Raw genomic sequence first — 14,659 nt, 5'->3', positions numbered from 1 at the left:
ACCTGAGCTGATCTCTGCAGTTGCAGCCTTGGAACAGGCAAGAGTTATGTGAAATCTGATTCAGGTTCCTGGATCTGAGCCTCTGGTGTCCCATGTGTCTGGCCTTGAGGAGGAGAGAGGGATGCGCCTTTCCACGCCTTTGGCTTTGGGTGTGTGCTGACTTTGACAGAAGTGGACCCTGGATTTTGTGCTTTTTGCTTTCTTCAAACCTAAGTCCTGAAGCAGAGGGGTGCAGAGCACTTGACAACAGCACAGTGCCTGATGCAAGCAGGCTGAACTCCCTGTGAAGTGGCCCCTGCTGCTTTGGTGTCTGCAGTGGTGTGGTTTGTTTGGGTTTCTCCTCCTTTGGTTGTCTGACCTGTCTGGCAGTAAAATACTATGTTTTAATACTGATTTATTTCTAAATTGCTGCTCCTATAGTTATGCATCCCTGCATTATCCTTATGAGAGGCCTGTTTCTTCCAGGCTTTGTCAAACCCTTGAAACTTATTTTCAGAAACACCTGCTGGGAATAAATGATGGATCTTGGTGACTTTGCAAATTCTTTCCAAGCCTGTTCCCTGCCAGCTGGAAGAGCTATTCCTTTGTTTCCCTGCTGCATGGCTCTTCCAGCTCCAGGGATGAGAGTAGGAGGATGGGAAGAGAAAGGTAGTTCCAGGGGCGTGGGGTACATTTATCCTGCATTTGCCCTGCCTCCATTTTGAGAGTGCTTTTGCTGGATCAGAATGAAACTGGACTCTATCCGTTGTAAATCCTGTTTTCTGTGAGAAAGGAGAACCTTTCCTCTGTAACGCAACACCGCCATCCCCGCAGCGTGGTGGAGGCAGCAGAGCTGTGGTCTGGCAGGGTCCAGGAGCACTGGGGGTGTTTGGGGTTGGAGTTCTGGCCCGGGACAGAACGGGGATGTGCTGCTGTTTTGGGGCATGTGTGATAGCAGCTCCATATCCGTTTCAAGATGGGCAAGTGGACTTCCAATGCAGCAGGAGAAAAGGAGAAAACCATCAACCCTATCCCGCGTAGGGTGTCACCTCCTTTTGCTGACACAGTCGTATTAAACGTTCTAGGGCGTAGTGTGCTTGCTTCCTTTCTCTGTTTGGCTATTTTTTTTTTTTTAGACTCAAAGTGCCTTGTTCAGACTTGAGTAGAGACAAGGCTTTGGTTTTCACACGCAGAGGTGTTGTTTGTTTCACTCGGGGGTTGGCGGAAATAATAGGCGCTGAGGTCGGGTGGAAATCTGCCGGGGAAGAGGCTCTTCCTGAGGCCAGCACTGCCTTTAGCCGGCCTGGCGGGCGACAAGAGCCGCCGGATAGCTGGCCCGCCCGGGAGCCCGGCTCCGGGAAGCGCACGGCTCCGCCCGGCGCTGCGGAAACACCCCGCGTCACCCGGCCCGGCGGCGCTGCCCCTTTAAGAGAGGCGCGGTGACGTCACCCTGTTCCCCCTTCTCGCAGGCAGTGGGCGGCGCGCGCGGTGCCGTGCGCAGGCGCGGAGGGAGGGCCGGCCGGGCCCGGCGTCGCCATGGGCTCCTGAGGCCTCCGCGCCCCCGCGCCGGTGCCGGCGCCGCCCGCGGGGCAGCGGGCAGGGCCCGACCCGACCCCTCCTCGCCCCACCGGGCTGGGCCGCGCCCGCCCGCCCGCTGCATGGTAAGACGTGGCGGGGGCGGCTGCGGGGCGGGCCGGGCTGGAGGGGCCGTGCTGGCGCAGGGGCGGCTCGTTGAGGCGCCCACGAACTTACCTTGCGCCCCGGTGTGTTCGCGCTTCCCGCTCCCCCCTAGTTCCTCCTCCCGTTCCCCCGCGGTGTGCGCCCCTTTCTCCTCAGGGCTGCCCCCGCCGTTCCCTCTCCGCGCACATTCCTCCCGCATGGCCTCCATACCAACACACACCGCCCGCCCCCGCGTCTACCCACAGCCTCCCAGCGCAGCCCCCACAGCCTCGCCCCCATCCCCTGTGCAGCCCACCCAGCTCCTTCCTCTCCCTCCCTCCCCGCAACCTGTCCTTACTATCCTTGTTCCGCTCTCCCGGTCCCTCGTTCCCCAGTGCTGTCACGCTCTTTGGTGGCTTTGGGTGGATGTCGCTGTCTGCACGGGTGTGTGTGGTCCTGGGTGGGCTGGCAGCTCAGTAGACGTGGCGGGCACCAGGTTTGTGTTTGCTGGGGTCCCTTTGGTTCAGAATGGATGGGCTGACAGACGTCTCCTGGATGTGCCGGTGTGGTAGGTGTGTGAGGAGCTGTTAATGTGCCTGTGGTCTCTTGCACCGTAGGTGAGTTGTGGTGGGTCTTCTTTGAATGCTCGTGGTGTCTCGAAATCTCAATTGCTCGGTGAGGGCTAAATTCAGCCTTGGCAGCTGCAGCGTGTAGTGGAAGGAGGGCTTTGGAAGAACGTGTGCGTGACTGAGTTCTGATAAATTGAGAGTGATTTCAGGGACAGCTCTATGAAAGCTGCCTGGAACACTTTGAAGCTGTCAAGAGTGGGTGGAGGAGGAGAAGGAAATCTAGAGGAAATAGTGAAGATGGCTCCTGCTTACAGAAAGTTTGAAATTGTTCTTGCCATGTAAAGAGCTCGAACAGGAGTAATTATTGAAGACATAAAGACAGGCTTCCCCAGAGAGAAGATTGTTTACCTCTGTTAAAGATAAAAATAGAAGACGTTGATCAATAATAGAGCAAAGGCTAATAGGGTGAATAGAAATGGCTTTCCTATCCTGCAAAAAAAAAAAAGAAAGAAAGCAGTCGATGAAAACGTAATAGAGCATACATCTCACTAACAAAGACTTGGCTGTGTTAGTACAGCAGTTAACTGTGCCTTTGAACTTGTGTTGCTGGACGTTACCCTTTGGCCCAAGAGCTTAGCAGCCTCCCTAAAAGGGAGCACGGATTTCTTTAGAAATGTTCTTGTTATTCAGGTTTCTAATAGTAAAGGTTTGTATTTGTGTGATACTGTTGGCAAAAAAACACTCGTGCTTTTAGGATGTTGGCTAAGTACTAAACAAGAGGGGTTTTGGGAGAGCATTTCTTATGGTGAAGGTATCCCAGAAAGGCCTACTTCAGGCTTTCTTTTCACCATTGTCCCAAGAAAATGGGCTTCAATGATCTGGTCTAGGGAGCAGGTTTTTAGGTCCCTAATACTCTCATCATTACGGTTGTGCTGTAAACCCTAGGTGGCATGGAAACAGCAGGTGGGTGCCTCTGCATCTGGAGCAGTTTGGTCTTGCTGCAAAATGCTTGGGAAGCTTTGTTACTGAAGTCAGTGTTTCTGACCAGTTCGGTGGTGTGGGCAGATGTTTTTCCTTGTGTTCCACTCAGGTCCCGGAGTGCTCCCCCAGAGCATTGAATGGGTTGTGTTTTGGAGATGTGGGGCAAGGAGATGAGCACCTCCCAACCTCTGGGCCCCTTTTGGACTTTAGTCTGTCTGTCTCCTTAGGACACGTGGCAGTCAAAAGGGAAAGGTTCTTAGATAAACTGGTCAGAAAATGAAGTTCAGTGTGACTGGCTGATTTGGCATAACAAAAGCATCCTGAGCTGTCTGGTGTCCAACCGTTTGACAGAATCCAGCTAGAAATCTGCCTTGTTCTCTGTCAGCTTCTTTGCCTGTTTGCTGGTAGAAGGCTGGGAGGTGAGCTTTTGCAATTGTGGGATTAGGGTTCTTTTCTTCTCATGGATAAAGGAAGGGTGGGTGGGGTTTTTTCTTAGCATAAAATAACTTTTAAAGCACTTCCTTCCCCCTCAAAAAAGGTTGTCCCTTTTTCTACCCAGTTTTACTGCTGAATTAAGCATATAATAATCATGTTTTGGTGTGAGATGACAACCTTTTAATTTCCATGCGAGGAGCTTACCCTTCCTGTTTTGGTTTCGTTTTTAATTGGCTTATGTTTGTATTAAGGGAGATAAACTGTTACCTGCTGCTCCTAGCAGAAGCGCCTGTTTCGTTTTCCAGCAGCTCTAAGGATATCTTTAAGGAGCTCTTGCAGCAATGTCTGGTGGAAACAGTGAATTTCTAAGGAGGTGTTTGTTGTTTGGTCCTAGCTGCTTCAAGAGCCCAGTATTGTATTGAATGATGTTAGAAGTAAGAGACAAAGTTTCAAATCAGACTTGCTGATTCTGAAGTGCCACTGCTATGACTCATTTTCTCAGTGTTTCCAGCCTAAAGTTGAGGAAACCGATGAAAGCAGCAGTGAATGTACAGGTTGGTCTGTCTACAATATGAAGAGGATAGCACAGCCTCAGAGAGAAATTGCATTTAAGCTGTATACAGTCGAGTTTTCCAGTACACGCCTGCCGCTGGCTGCCCGTGTAACAAAGCAGCTGGGTGCTATTGAACAGCCCTGGCTGGGGGCAGGAGCTCTTCTCTGCTTTAGAGTTTGTGGTTGATTGTGCTTGCCGAGGCCCTGGAAATTTGAGGTGTTGTTGATAATAGCACTGGGTTGGAGTTTTGTGTGCTGGCTTGCCCAGCTGTTCACTTGGAGTGCTGTGTCTGTTGTGTGCTGTTCTCACTTCTTCCCGATTCATTGGGGTTTGCTTTCTTGTGGTGGAAGAGTGGTTTCCTGTCAAGACATCACACCCTACCAGAATGCTTGTGCCTCTGAAAGCAGTTTGACACTGTGATAAGATGGACTAAAACACTTAGCTAAAACAAATGTAAAATGTACTTGAGCTGAAAACACCCTTATAGTAAGAGGTTTGGGGGTATTTTTTTCTTTTTTTTCCCTCTCCTGTTTTTTTCTGGTTTTCTTTTTTTTTTTTTTTTTTTTCCTGCTTTTATAGACTGCTTTTGGGGAGAGCATCTGGACTTGTTTTCAGAGCAGCAATTCCCCAGGAAGGTTTTGGAAGTGAAATTCTGTCAGCTAAAGCAGTGACTTGCACTCTGCCAGGAGCCTCACCTCAGAGCCTCTCTCTTCTGAGAAGAGGCGGGAGCTGGAGTACTTGCTCATAGCCAGGTTCTCTCTCTTTAAAAATCTCGATGGGGTTTTGTTTCTGATGGTGTAAGTAACATGTCTGGGAAGGCAACAGAGCAAGCTGTGTCCAGGGAAAATGCAGTGTATAGGCAAGCTGCTCAGGAGCTGTGCTGTATCTGGGTTTGTCCAGGTCTTTATAGCCCCCGAGGGATATAATTCACAGGAAACCTGAAAAGGGAAATAACTGACATTCTACCTACTGTATTAACCTACTGTATTAACCCATACAGCACCTGGATATTTGTCTCCCCATTTTCAAGTCTGTTTCTAGATTGAAAGGATGGGAATGTTGCTCTTATTATATTACAGCCACAGTGCCTGGGAGTCTGATGGTACTGAAAGGATCAGCTATTTGAGGATGCTGTATAAGGAAGAGTGACCAAGAGCATAGAGAGTTGGTGTCATGGCCTCACATTTTTTCTGTCTAGCCCCAGAGCATCCATCCCTGCCTGGGTATTTTGTACATGTGGCCCCCAGTGAACTCACTAGTGAAAAAAAGATCCCTCTGATTCAGCAAAGAAAATTACTGCAACGTGTTATGTAGTGCAGCAGTGAGGCTTCAAGAAGGAGATGAGATGAAATAATACCTTAAAAGCTGACCTTGCCGACCCAGTGTTCTCTCCTCAGGCTGTAGAACATGACATGGATGCTATTGGAGGCTGCTGAGCTGATTGCTTGGGAGCCTGCAGCTGCCTAGTCCTCTCCAAGACAGATACAGCCTCAGCAGCAGTAGTGTAGCTGTGCCTCTGTCCAGGTTGCTTGAAATGAACATGGACAAGTCAGTCACCTCAAGAGGCAGGTTAGAAGTGAGTGAATTTCTCTTCGTGGCTCACCATATCTTGTCTCTTCCTTGCTGGTTTTGCTATGAAAGACTGGTTAGTGGTGGGTGAAGCTATTTGCAGCTATTTGTCCCATCAGCTGGGAGTAACTTCTTCTCCAAACTCTCCTGACTTTCAGATTTCCTTTCCCCCCTCCCAATGGCTTTGTGATGACACTTGATTTTACAAGAGTCTTAAGTCAAAGGTCATTCATACAAATTCCCTTTCAGGTAACTTTATGTGACTGGGTAATTTAGTATGAAGGTGTCTGGAAACATTGAGTTAAAGTTTTGTCTTTTTTTAAGCATGCACCCTCCCAGGTTGATGTTTGGTGGGTTTTTTTTCTGTGTAGAGAAAATGCATTGCTGATGATGGCTTTTGGAGTAGAGAGACTCCCATGAGTCCAAGAATACAAAGGCCCTGATTCTGCTTTCAGAACTTTGCCTTTGTAGGATTTTTATTTTTCTTGATGAAGTTACAGGGCAGGAAAAAAGTGTGGAGGGGCTAAGATAGGAGCAATGAAATTAGAAGTTCGTGATTTTGGGGAATTAGGAAGGATGTTTGTGTCTTATGTCCAGAGGTCTAAATTAAAAAACAAACAACCAACGAAAAATAAGCCAATCAGTTGTTATTGCAGCAATAATGAAATTGCTTTATAGTGAGTGTGGCCTTGGGTGCTTTGTTGAGAATCACTGATTTTACTTCTGCAGTGCTCATCATTGCTACAGGTTTGCATCAGAGGATGATTGCTGGGGAAGTCAGATGTGCCCTCATATACACCACTGCACAGTTGCCTAGACCTGTCATAAGATGTCTGGATTCTTTCAGCTCATTTACTTGCTAAATTGAAGTATGTATCTGATCTGATAGATTCTATATGTTATCTTCTGTGTGGAAAAGTATACTCCAGTGTATTAGAAAAACTTCCTTTATGTGTGACTGCCACAAGTTCAGTACTTTTCCATGCTGCTGTAGGGTTTGAGTTTTGATTCTTCTTAAAGAAACTGTATACCCTGTGGTAACTTTAAAACTCTTGTCTGCCCGATCTTGGCACTTAGAGGTGGGAAACAATAAATGTAAGTGGTGGTGGTGGTGGAGTAAGTTCTGATTTCACTCTGTTCCTGAGAATTTGGAAAACGAAATACAAACATTCTCTGTCATGTGGGACACAACTGTTTACAACACGTCCTTTTTTCTTCTTGCCTCTTTCCCTCTACCAGTTGCAGAATATCTTTATAGTCTTTCTGTGTTTCTCCCCTGGGAGCAGAGGGCTTGCCTGGTTTGTGTGGAGTGGGGCTGCTGGGAGTATGGGAAAGGGATGCAGTGCATGGCCCAAGTGTGTTTGATCCTGTTCTCAAAGGAGAGGTTGGAAGGTTGGGGAACATCTCTTCTCCTCCTCTCCCTCCCCCTTTCTCTCTTTTTCCTGTCCCCTTCCAAAAAAGGGACTGGATGTTGGATGTTGACCTATCACAATGTGGGTCAGTCCACAGGAAAAAAAAAAAAAAAGAGGAGGAGGAGGATGGGGGGAGGAGGGCTGTGCAAATACAGTGAGACAACAGAAATTAATAGAGCAGAAAAAAACTCTGGAAAGAAGAGTGCATGGCTCAGGGTAAAAGGGTTTTGTTGTTGATTCTGAGTATTTTAATGGGTGCGTGGGGAGGGGAAGCTTCTCTTAGGGTGACTATGGGTTTGCAAAATGGGTGGGGACTGTATGAGCTGCAAGTGGAGAAGATTTTTGTGGTATTCTCAGATTTTAGTTTCCCTAAAATGAGAAACATGAGGGTGTGACCTTGTAGCAGGTTAAATTGTTTGTGTGTACATTGTGGTCTTATGTGTATGTGGGCATTGGATCATCTCTTGAGTATGGCTTAGTGAGTGTGTACCTTGCCCTGTGGTTTAGTCTTCCTTGGGTGCCTGATTCCTCTACCTTCTGCTTCTGAGCTAATGGCTCCCTGCTCCCTCTTGCTGATCCTACTGGTCTTCTGTCCCAGTGACACTTTCCTTGTTTTACTGACTGTACCAACAGCTGTGAAATTGTGACTGAGGCATCTCCTCTAAAGAAATAACACTGAGAACTGCATTTGGATCTGCAGATGCAAGCACTGTGTGTGTTTGTAAGTCTGGTGTGTGTCCCTGTGTGTGACTGAGCACAGCATTGCTCAAGTGTGTTCAGAGTTACCCCTGTGTGGAAGGTGCGTGCTGTGGGGTGGCTTCCACTGACTTGAAGTTGAGAAAGCTTTGCCCAGCATGGGCAGTAAAATGTAAATGAGTTGTACTAGTTAAAATTGCATGCTGGGTCACATACTTAACTCTGATTGTTTTGGGAGTGCTGCTGGAGAGCTTAAAAATGCACTGTTGGGACCTTTTCATGTCTCATAGCTAAATAAACTAGATGCTACCCCAGAGAGCAAAAGCAATTTAAGAAGTAATAAATGTAAAAGCATTTGATTGTTCTTGGATTGCTATCACTGATTTCAGCTGTGCCAGTGACTCTCTTACTGTGTAGTGCTGTTTTGTCCTATCTGCCTGCTCCTTTTCCTCTGTTTTGCCATTTCAGCTGGTGATACCATCCCTTTGGGTGTTGAAAACACCTTAGATTAATTATTTATCATATGTACCCAGCACAATACAAAGAGCTGGTCCCAGTTGGCAATTCTAGGTATTGTTATAATTAAAATAGTCTAAAATAAACCTTGAACCGTTTTGTTCTGTGTTTTTGTATTCCTTGTAAGTCTAGGGCACATTGTCAAAAAACATTAAGCGGCTGCTTTCACTAATATTAAGCTCTTGCTTGTGCACGAATAAATGCAGAAAGTTCAGGCTCTGCTGCATGCCACTTCTGTGTTGGCCTTTTTGGATCTAGAATAAAGATAAATTTAATGGAAAAGCACTTGAAAGAATAAGAATTTGAGGGGAATGGGAAATGTTTATGTGGTATTTTAACAAAGTTCAGTATGGTGGATATTTAAAGCAAAGTAAGTGTGGAGTAGGTTTTAAGGAAGAACATTGTCTTGTCTTGTAGTTCTCCAGGAGAACCTTGCAGCCAGGTCATGTGTGTTTTTTTGGTTTGTGTCTTGTGCAGCAGAAGCAGGCTTAGCTGTTAAGACTCTTTCATGAGATAGCTTTGTGTATCATTCTTTGCTCACTCAGCAGTTTAGAAATTAAATACTTTCAGCCTTGGATGAGGTGATCTATTTTAAAAACACAGATTGTGTTTGCAGATGGGAGAGAACAGCTTCCCAGTCCTGTCATTTGGGGTTCTTTTCCTATTGACACTGGGCTAGGTCTTCCTCAGAGCAGGCAAGCACCTCCTCCTTTGCTAGATTGTGGTTGAATGTATCCCATGGAACTGCAGAACCATGCCTGAACCTTTCTTCCCTCCTCTTACACCACTTTTGTTGCACCAGAAGTGAAGTTTTCATATTTGTGTTTGTTTGTGTAGAAATAGCTGCTCCTCAGTGGTAACATTTTCCATGCCTTTATGCAAGCCAAAAATGAAGTTTTTTGTTTTCACTTTTGCCACATCCTGTCTGTTTTCTGTTTTGAGTTTATTTTCAGCAGAAGAAGCTGCCATGTTAATGTTGGAGACAGGAGGTCTCTGTTTCCAAAAGATACAGGACTGGCAGTCTGCTCCTGATGGAGAATTAGTGTGCTGTTTTTCCTGTGGATGCAGGCCATGTGGACACATCCCTCTACTTTACATCTGTGTGGTGTCATTAAGAGGAGAGCTGCTCTCCATGCCATTTGGAGCTTCTTCTATGCTAAAAATATTCGTAACAGTGTTCTGCATCTCTGGGCTTTTATCAGGATACTTATCTTGATAGAAAAGCCCTGTGTGTTTACATATATGTGCTTGTATGTGTGCTTGTTTCCAGTTTCCAAGGTTTGGTGCTTTTCCTGGCTCTATTCTGGTCCTGTTATGTTGCAGGTTACCTCCGGGGGGAGCAAGGTAGTCACTTGGAGATGGGGAGAGCTCCAAGAGTGAAATTTAGAACTGTTGAAATATTTTCCTTTGGTATATTTAGGAGAGCCCTCCAGAGAGGAAGAATAAGTGTGCAAGGTACTTTACTCTCCCTTGAAGTGAAAGCAGTGAGGTGGAGATTAAAGAGGTGGGCAGAGAAAACAGGGTAGGGCAGAAGAGTAAGAAATGATTCAAAATTTATTATGCATTAGATTGGTCTGTATTTGATTGGTAATTTAGGTTTCCAAATGCCCCTGATTTGACATATGGTAATGTCAAGTGCTTTCCTCGTGGTTTGGTACCTTGCAGTGCTGGGAACTGTATGGACAGAGAACAAAAAGATGGTTGTCCCAGGGAGATTAAAATGCACAAGAAACAACAGAGAAATACAGCCAGCTGGGAGGAGCACCAGGAAGGAAATCACAGCCAGGAGCTGATGGAGGTGAATAGGGAATAGCTTTATGGCTGTTGGAAAGTACCTTTTTACCCAGGCATGAGAGTAAGCAGGGAAGTGTGTCGTGGCACTGACTTGGGCTGTGATGGAGGTGAGTGTCAAAGAAGTGTCAAAACACGTACACAGTGTCAGGTAAGAGGGAAGCTGCTGATACCAAGGTACTGAATCTGTAGTTTATCAAGGCAGTGTTTTTGTTGTGACATGTTCCCAGGCACCACCTTTACTGGGCTTGTGTCCTGTTGCACAGTGGGAAGAGACATCTCAAAAGCAAGGCCTCTTGAGAGAGTGGCCACAGCCCACTCTCACAATTCTCTTTTCAACAGGGCAGAAGAGGAGCTAGCAGACTGAGCTGGTGGTAGTGAATGAGCTGAAATCCATTTTCCTGGTTAAGGCTGCAGTCATCTGTGCTATCATCTGTTTCTTAAGTGTAGACTGGAATTGCTCTTACAGCTTCAGCTTCTTGCATACAGTAGAATTTCATAACAGCTTTGCATGGTGCTTATACCTGTCACTGTAGCTGTGATGTGTGGGACTCGAGGAGATTAAAAGGGATAATTTGGAAGGTTTATGTTAATTTTGTGGATTTTGGAGTACAGCATTCCTTCATGTTTCACTAGCAAGGAGAATGAACTGCAAACTGATGCATAGAACCAATAAAAGGTCTCAAGGAAACAAAAAGCTGTCCTCAAGGGCAGCCCTGAGTGCTCATGGGTGAGGTGGCTTGGGGTTTGAGTAGGAGATGTAAGCCCTGTTTTATAAAAGAGTTTGTATTTTATCTTTCAGAACAGTGGTGGAAAAAGTTATTAATTTCAATGATGGTGTGAATTGAAAGGGATTAGGTGAAGAATGATGCACAATCCTGTAATTAATGGTTGTTGATGTATAATCACAAGGGGGCAGTGTTAAGATTACATACACAACTTAAATTTATGACTGACCTTGCTTATGAGTGCATAACCCCTGTCATGACAAAATGTTTGTTGATCACTTTTTGCTGTTTCCACTTATTTTTAAATGAATGCAGAGACACAGAAGAATTCCCTTTCAGATCCTCAGTTCTGTTGATATTACTGCTGCTGCATTTGGGTCTGTGCTGCTGATGTGGTTTGATCAGCTGGAGTGTTGAGGTCCAAGTCCTATTGCTCCTGTGGTCTGCTGTACAGATCCTCTCCCCCATGAACTTTTGGAAGGGCTTAGCAGCTTCCTGTCTTGCATAGCTCCCAAAGTGCACTGAGATGTGCAGGACTGCAGCTGGCTGGACTTTATTTAGAGCTAGGTTAACCACAGGTGCATCTGCTTTGATTTCATTTTAGATGTGCCCTTTTTGAGTTTTGTGGAAGCCCTCTCAGCACTGTGCATATTCAGTTGCTTCAGAAATTATTTGGGTAGAAATCCCTTCTCAAAGCAATGAAAACCTTGCTAACTTGTGGCATCTCTACTCAGCCTCCATCTCTCCAAATTTTTAGATATTGTACAGATAATGAAATGTGTTAGAAGCTCAAAACTTAAATTACATTTCCTGTACTGATCAGGACTGGAAATGAATTACCCTACTGTACATGCAGTTATGGAAAGCTGTAACTCAGAGCAGGGATATTTTGGTAAAACAACTGGAAAGAACAAAGAAAAGCCAAGTTTGATGATTAGTTTGTAAATTAAGGCACAGCACTTATACAGCTCCACCTATAGTAAGATAATACATGCTTAAACAAATCTGGGTATTTCCCAGGACTTTTCTTTTTCCACCATGGAAGAAAGCAGAAAGGAGGTGGAGTGTGGCATAAGGTAATGTCAGACTGCTGCACACCAGTGATACGAGTGCATGTTTTGGAAAAGCCTGTGCTAAAGGGGCTATTTTCATACCTTAGTGTGCATGTGGAAAAGACTTGCTACTGGCACTCTGCTTTTACTGGGTACCTATTCCCTTGTTTGTGCTGTGGCTTCAGGTGAAGCAGGGCTGGGGCAGTTCCTCTGTGAATATCTGTCCTCTTTTGTGTTCTGTAACAACCTGTCAGTAGATGACAGATGTATCCTTCCCTGGTGCAGCTGTAAACTGTGGCAATGGATCATTGGCCTTTCTAAAGCCCTTTCTATCCACTGATCATAAAGGCCTGTGTAAGAGCAATGTCTTGAGCTTTTATAGAAGTGCTATTCTGAAAAATATTAGGAGGTTATCAGAAGGAGGCAATATTATGCTGTTCCCTTTGATGGCTGCATCAGAAACAGCTCCTCTAATGGACAGAACCAGTGGCTGCCTGTTTGTGATCTTGGTTTAAGTGGATTATCCTCCTACAATCCAGAGGTCACCCTAGAGCCTTCTTATGACCAAATTGAAAATAATAGCTACTTTAGATCTTAGACCTTCAAGAATTTGTTCCATTGAAAAAAGATAGCTTTTAATCCAGGAAATGGCCAAGGGTCATGCTGCTTTGAAATCTTGCATATTGTGTTCAGCATGTTTCTATATGTCAGCTGCCTTTAAAAGCCAATGAGGTTAAATTCACATCATGTAGAAAACAATGCAAAGTTAGTAAAATTAGTGACAGGCTGGCTAAATGTACCATGTACAAGTTTTGGTAAAAGCACAACTTTCATGCTATTTTCACTGGAAAGTGTGAACAGCTTTCAGTGCATATCCTTCAAAGAGAGTGCTTTGGGCTGAGTGTGGTTTTCAGCATGACTGTAGGAGAGGTGGGCACTGCTTGCTGGAGGAATTAGGATATTCTTCCTCCTGCCCGCTTCCTGCACAGGGACACTGTGGCACATGTTCTTGTTGTAGCTTGGCAGGCTAACTATTACACCAGGACACAGCAGAATAGCCCATACTTTTATGGAAAGTAGAGCTGTTTACTTAGATGTGCTTGTAATCTTCCAATATATACTTCCTTCTGATCTTTTTACAAGGGTATGTAGTGATAGGACTAAGGGAAACAGCTTTAAATTGAGAGTAGATTAAATTAGATATTAGGAAGAAATTCTCTGCTGTGAGAGAGGTGAGCCAGTGGCACAGGTTGCCCAGAGGAGTTAGGGATTCTCCATCCCTGGAAGTGTTCAGGGACAGGTCTATTGGAGCTCTGAGCAACCTGGTCTAGTGGAAGGTGTCCCTGCCCACCATACAGGGTTTGGAACTAAATGGTCTTTAAGGTCCTTTCCAACCCAAACCATCCTATGATTCTGTGATCTCTGAATGCTGTATTCATCTTATATATTTTTATTGCAGAAGGGTGGTGATAATGGCAGTGGCCAGATTTCATGATCTCTGGGAGACTATTAGAGGTTCCTGAGGTACACATGATCTGTTATATCATGAGAGGTGGCAGTGGCAGACTTATCTGGGTCCTGTTCACAAAACATGTGAGCAGCCTGGTGAAAAGCATGTGAGAGATGCAAAGTTCTATTACATTCCTGACTCCTTTCTACTGGGTTCAATTGTTTTGTGGTTTTCTTCCCTCACAGGTCTTGGCTCCTGGGCAGCTCTTTAGCAATCCCGACTGGAACCTCACACCAAAAGGCAACATGATTATGATGACTGATGTTACTGCAGCCCCCAGATTGGGGTCAGCTGCCACCACTCCAGCTGTGGCTCCTAACTTCTCTTGGATGCCAGAGGATGGCAGCCCCACGGCTGTGGAGCAGCCAATATTCCTCATGACCACTGCTGCTCAGGCTATCTCAGGTTTCTTTGTATGGACAGCTTTGCTCATCACCTGCCATCAGGTAAAACCCTGTCACTTGTACTTCTCATCCTTTCCTTTTCCCTGTGTGAAGGAACAGACCATTTCTGTAGTGTGAATGGAGAGGAAGCACACTCTTTAAAAGCAGCAGTTGTAAACATTTGGCCACTCTTGAAGGTTTGCAGAAAGGTGTGTTATCTCAGCCCGTCCTTTCACAGGTCTTTAGCTGAATCTCACCATTTTTTTATTGTGTCACCTGTTAGCTAAAAGATCCTAGTCACCTGTTGTTTGACATTCCTCCTTTGATCTCTTGTGCCAGGGGATTCCACAGGCTGAACTCTGCTGCGGAAAGGAGTAGCAGGAAATGTTTCATTTTAATTTTTTTCCCCTCCCCTCTCCTCTCTCTGGGGCAGGTGTCCTGGGAGCCAGAATAAGTCAAACCCTGCATCCTGTTCTGTACCTCTTTCATGCAGTTGTCATGTGAACTGAGAAATACAGTGGGGAAACAAGCCCTGTTATTTATCAACCCATGTTTTGTACCTGTTGGATTGTAGATTCCAGAGTGATGACTAGAATCTAGAAAAGTACAGCCTATTGATGGAATACGGGGCCAGTGGAGGTAAAAAATGGATTAGTCACAGATGAATAAGAGTAACACCTGCAGTTTCACCAGCTTGGGTAACAATTATGAGTGCCATGGATCCTCCTGTCAAATTGATCACCTGCTGAGGGTAGGAAGAAATTTTCTTCTGCAGTATAACATTGCACAGTTAGGCATTAATGTCCTGTGAAGAAACCAGTGGAGG

The 14,659-nt window shown here is 45.6% G+C and overlaps 1 protein-coding gene across 2 annotated transcripts in view; it reads left to right on the top strand.

Moving 5' to 3' along the window:
* The first annotated feature begins 1,476 nt into the window (after window positions 1-1,476).
* Window positions 1,477-14,659, top strand: part of TMEM184B (transmembrane protein 184B) — a 29,295-nt gene continuing 16,112 nt past the window's right edge. Inside the window, exons 1-2 of one of the 2 annotated variants that reach the window (XM_056482262.1) lie at window positions 1,477-1,640; window positions 13,636-13,896. In XM_056482262.1, the coding sequence (XP_056338237.1) occupies window positions 1,638-1,640; window positions 13,636-13,896 (264 nt within the window). In that variant the 5' untranslated portion in view covers window positions 1,477-1,637. Of the gene's footprint in view, window positions 1,641-3,486; window positions 3,608-13,635; window positions 13,897-14,659 lie in introns of those variants that run through there. The other variant, XM_056482263.1, reaches the window with a different exon arrangement.

This window comes from Oenanthe melanoleuca, chromosome 1A (genome assembly GCF_029582105.1).
Source record: "Oenanthe melanoleuca isolate GR-GAL-2019-014 chromosome 1A, OMel1.0, whole genome shotgun sequence".
Lineage (NCBI taxonomy): Eukaryota > Metazoa > Chordata > Aves > Passeriformes > Muscicapidae > Oenanthe > Oenanthe melanoleuca.
This window is presented reverse-complemented; position numbering and strand designations above follow the sequence as displayed.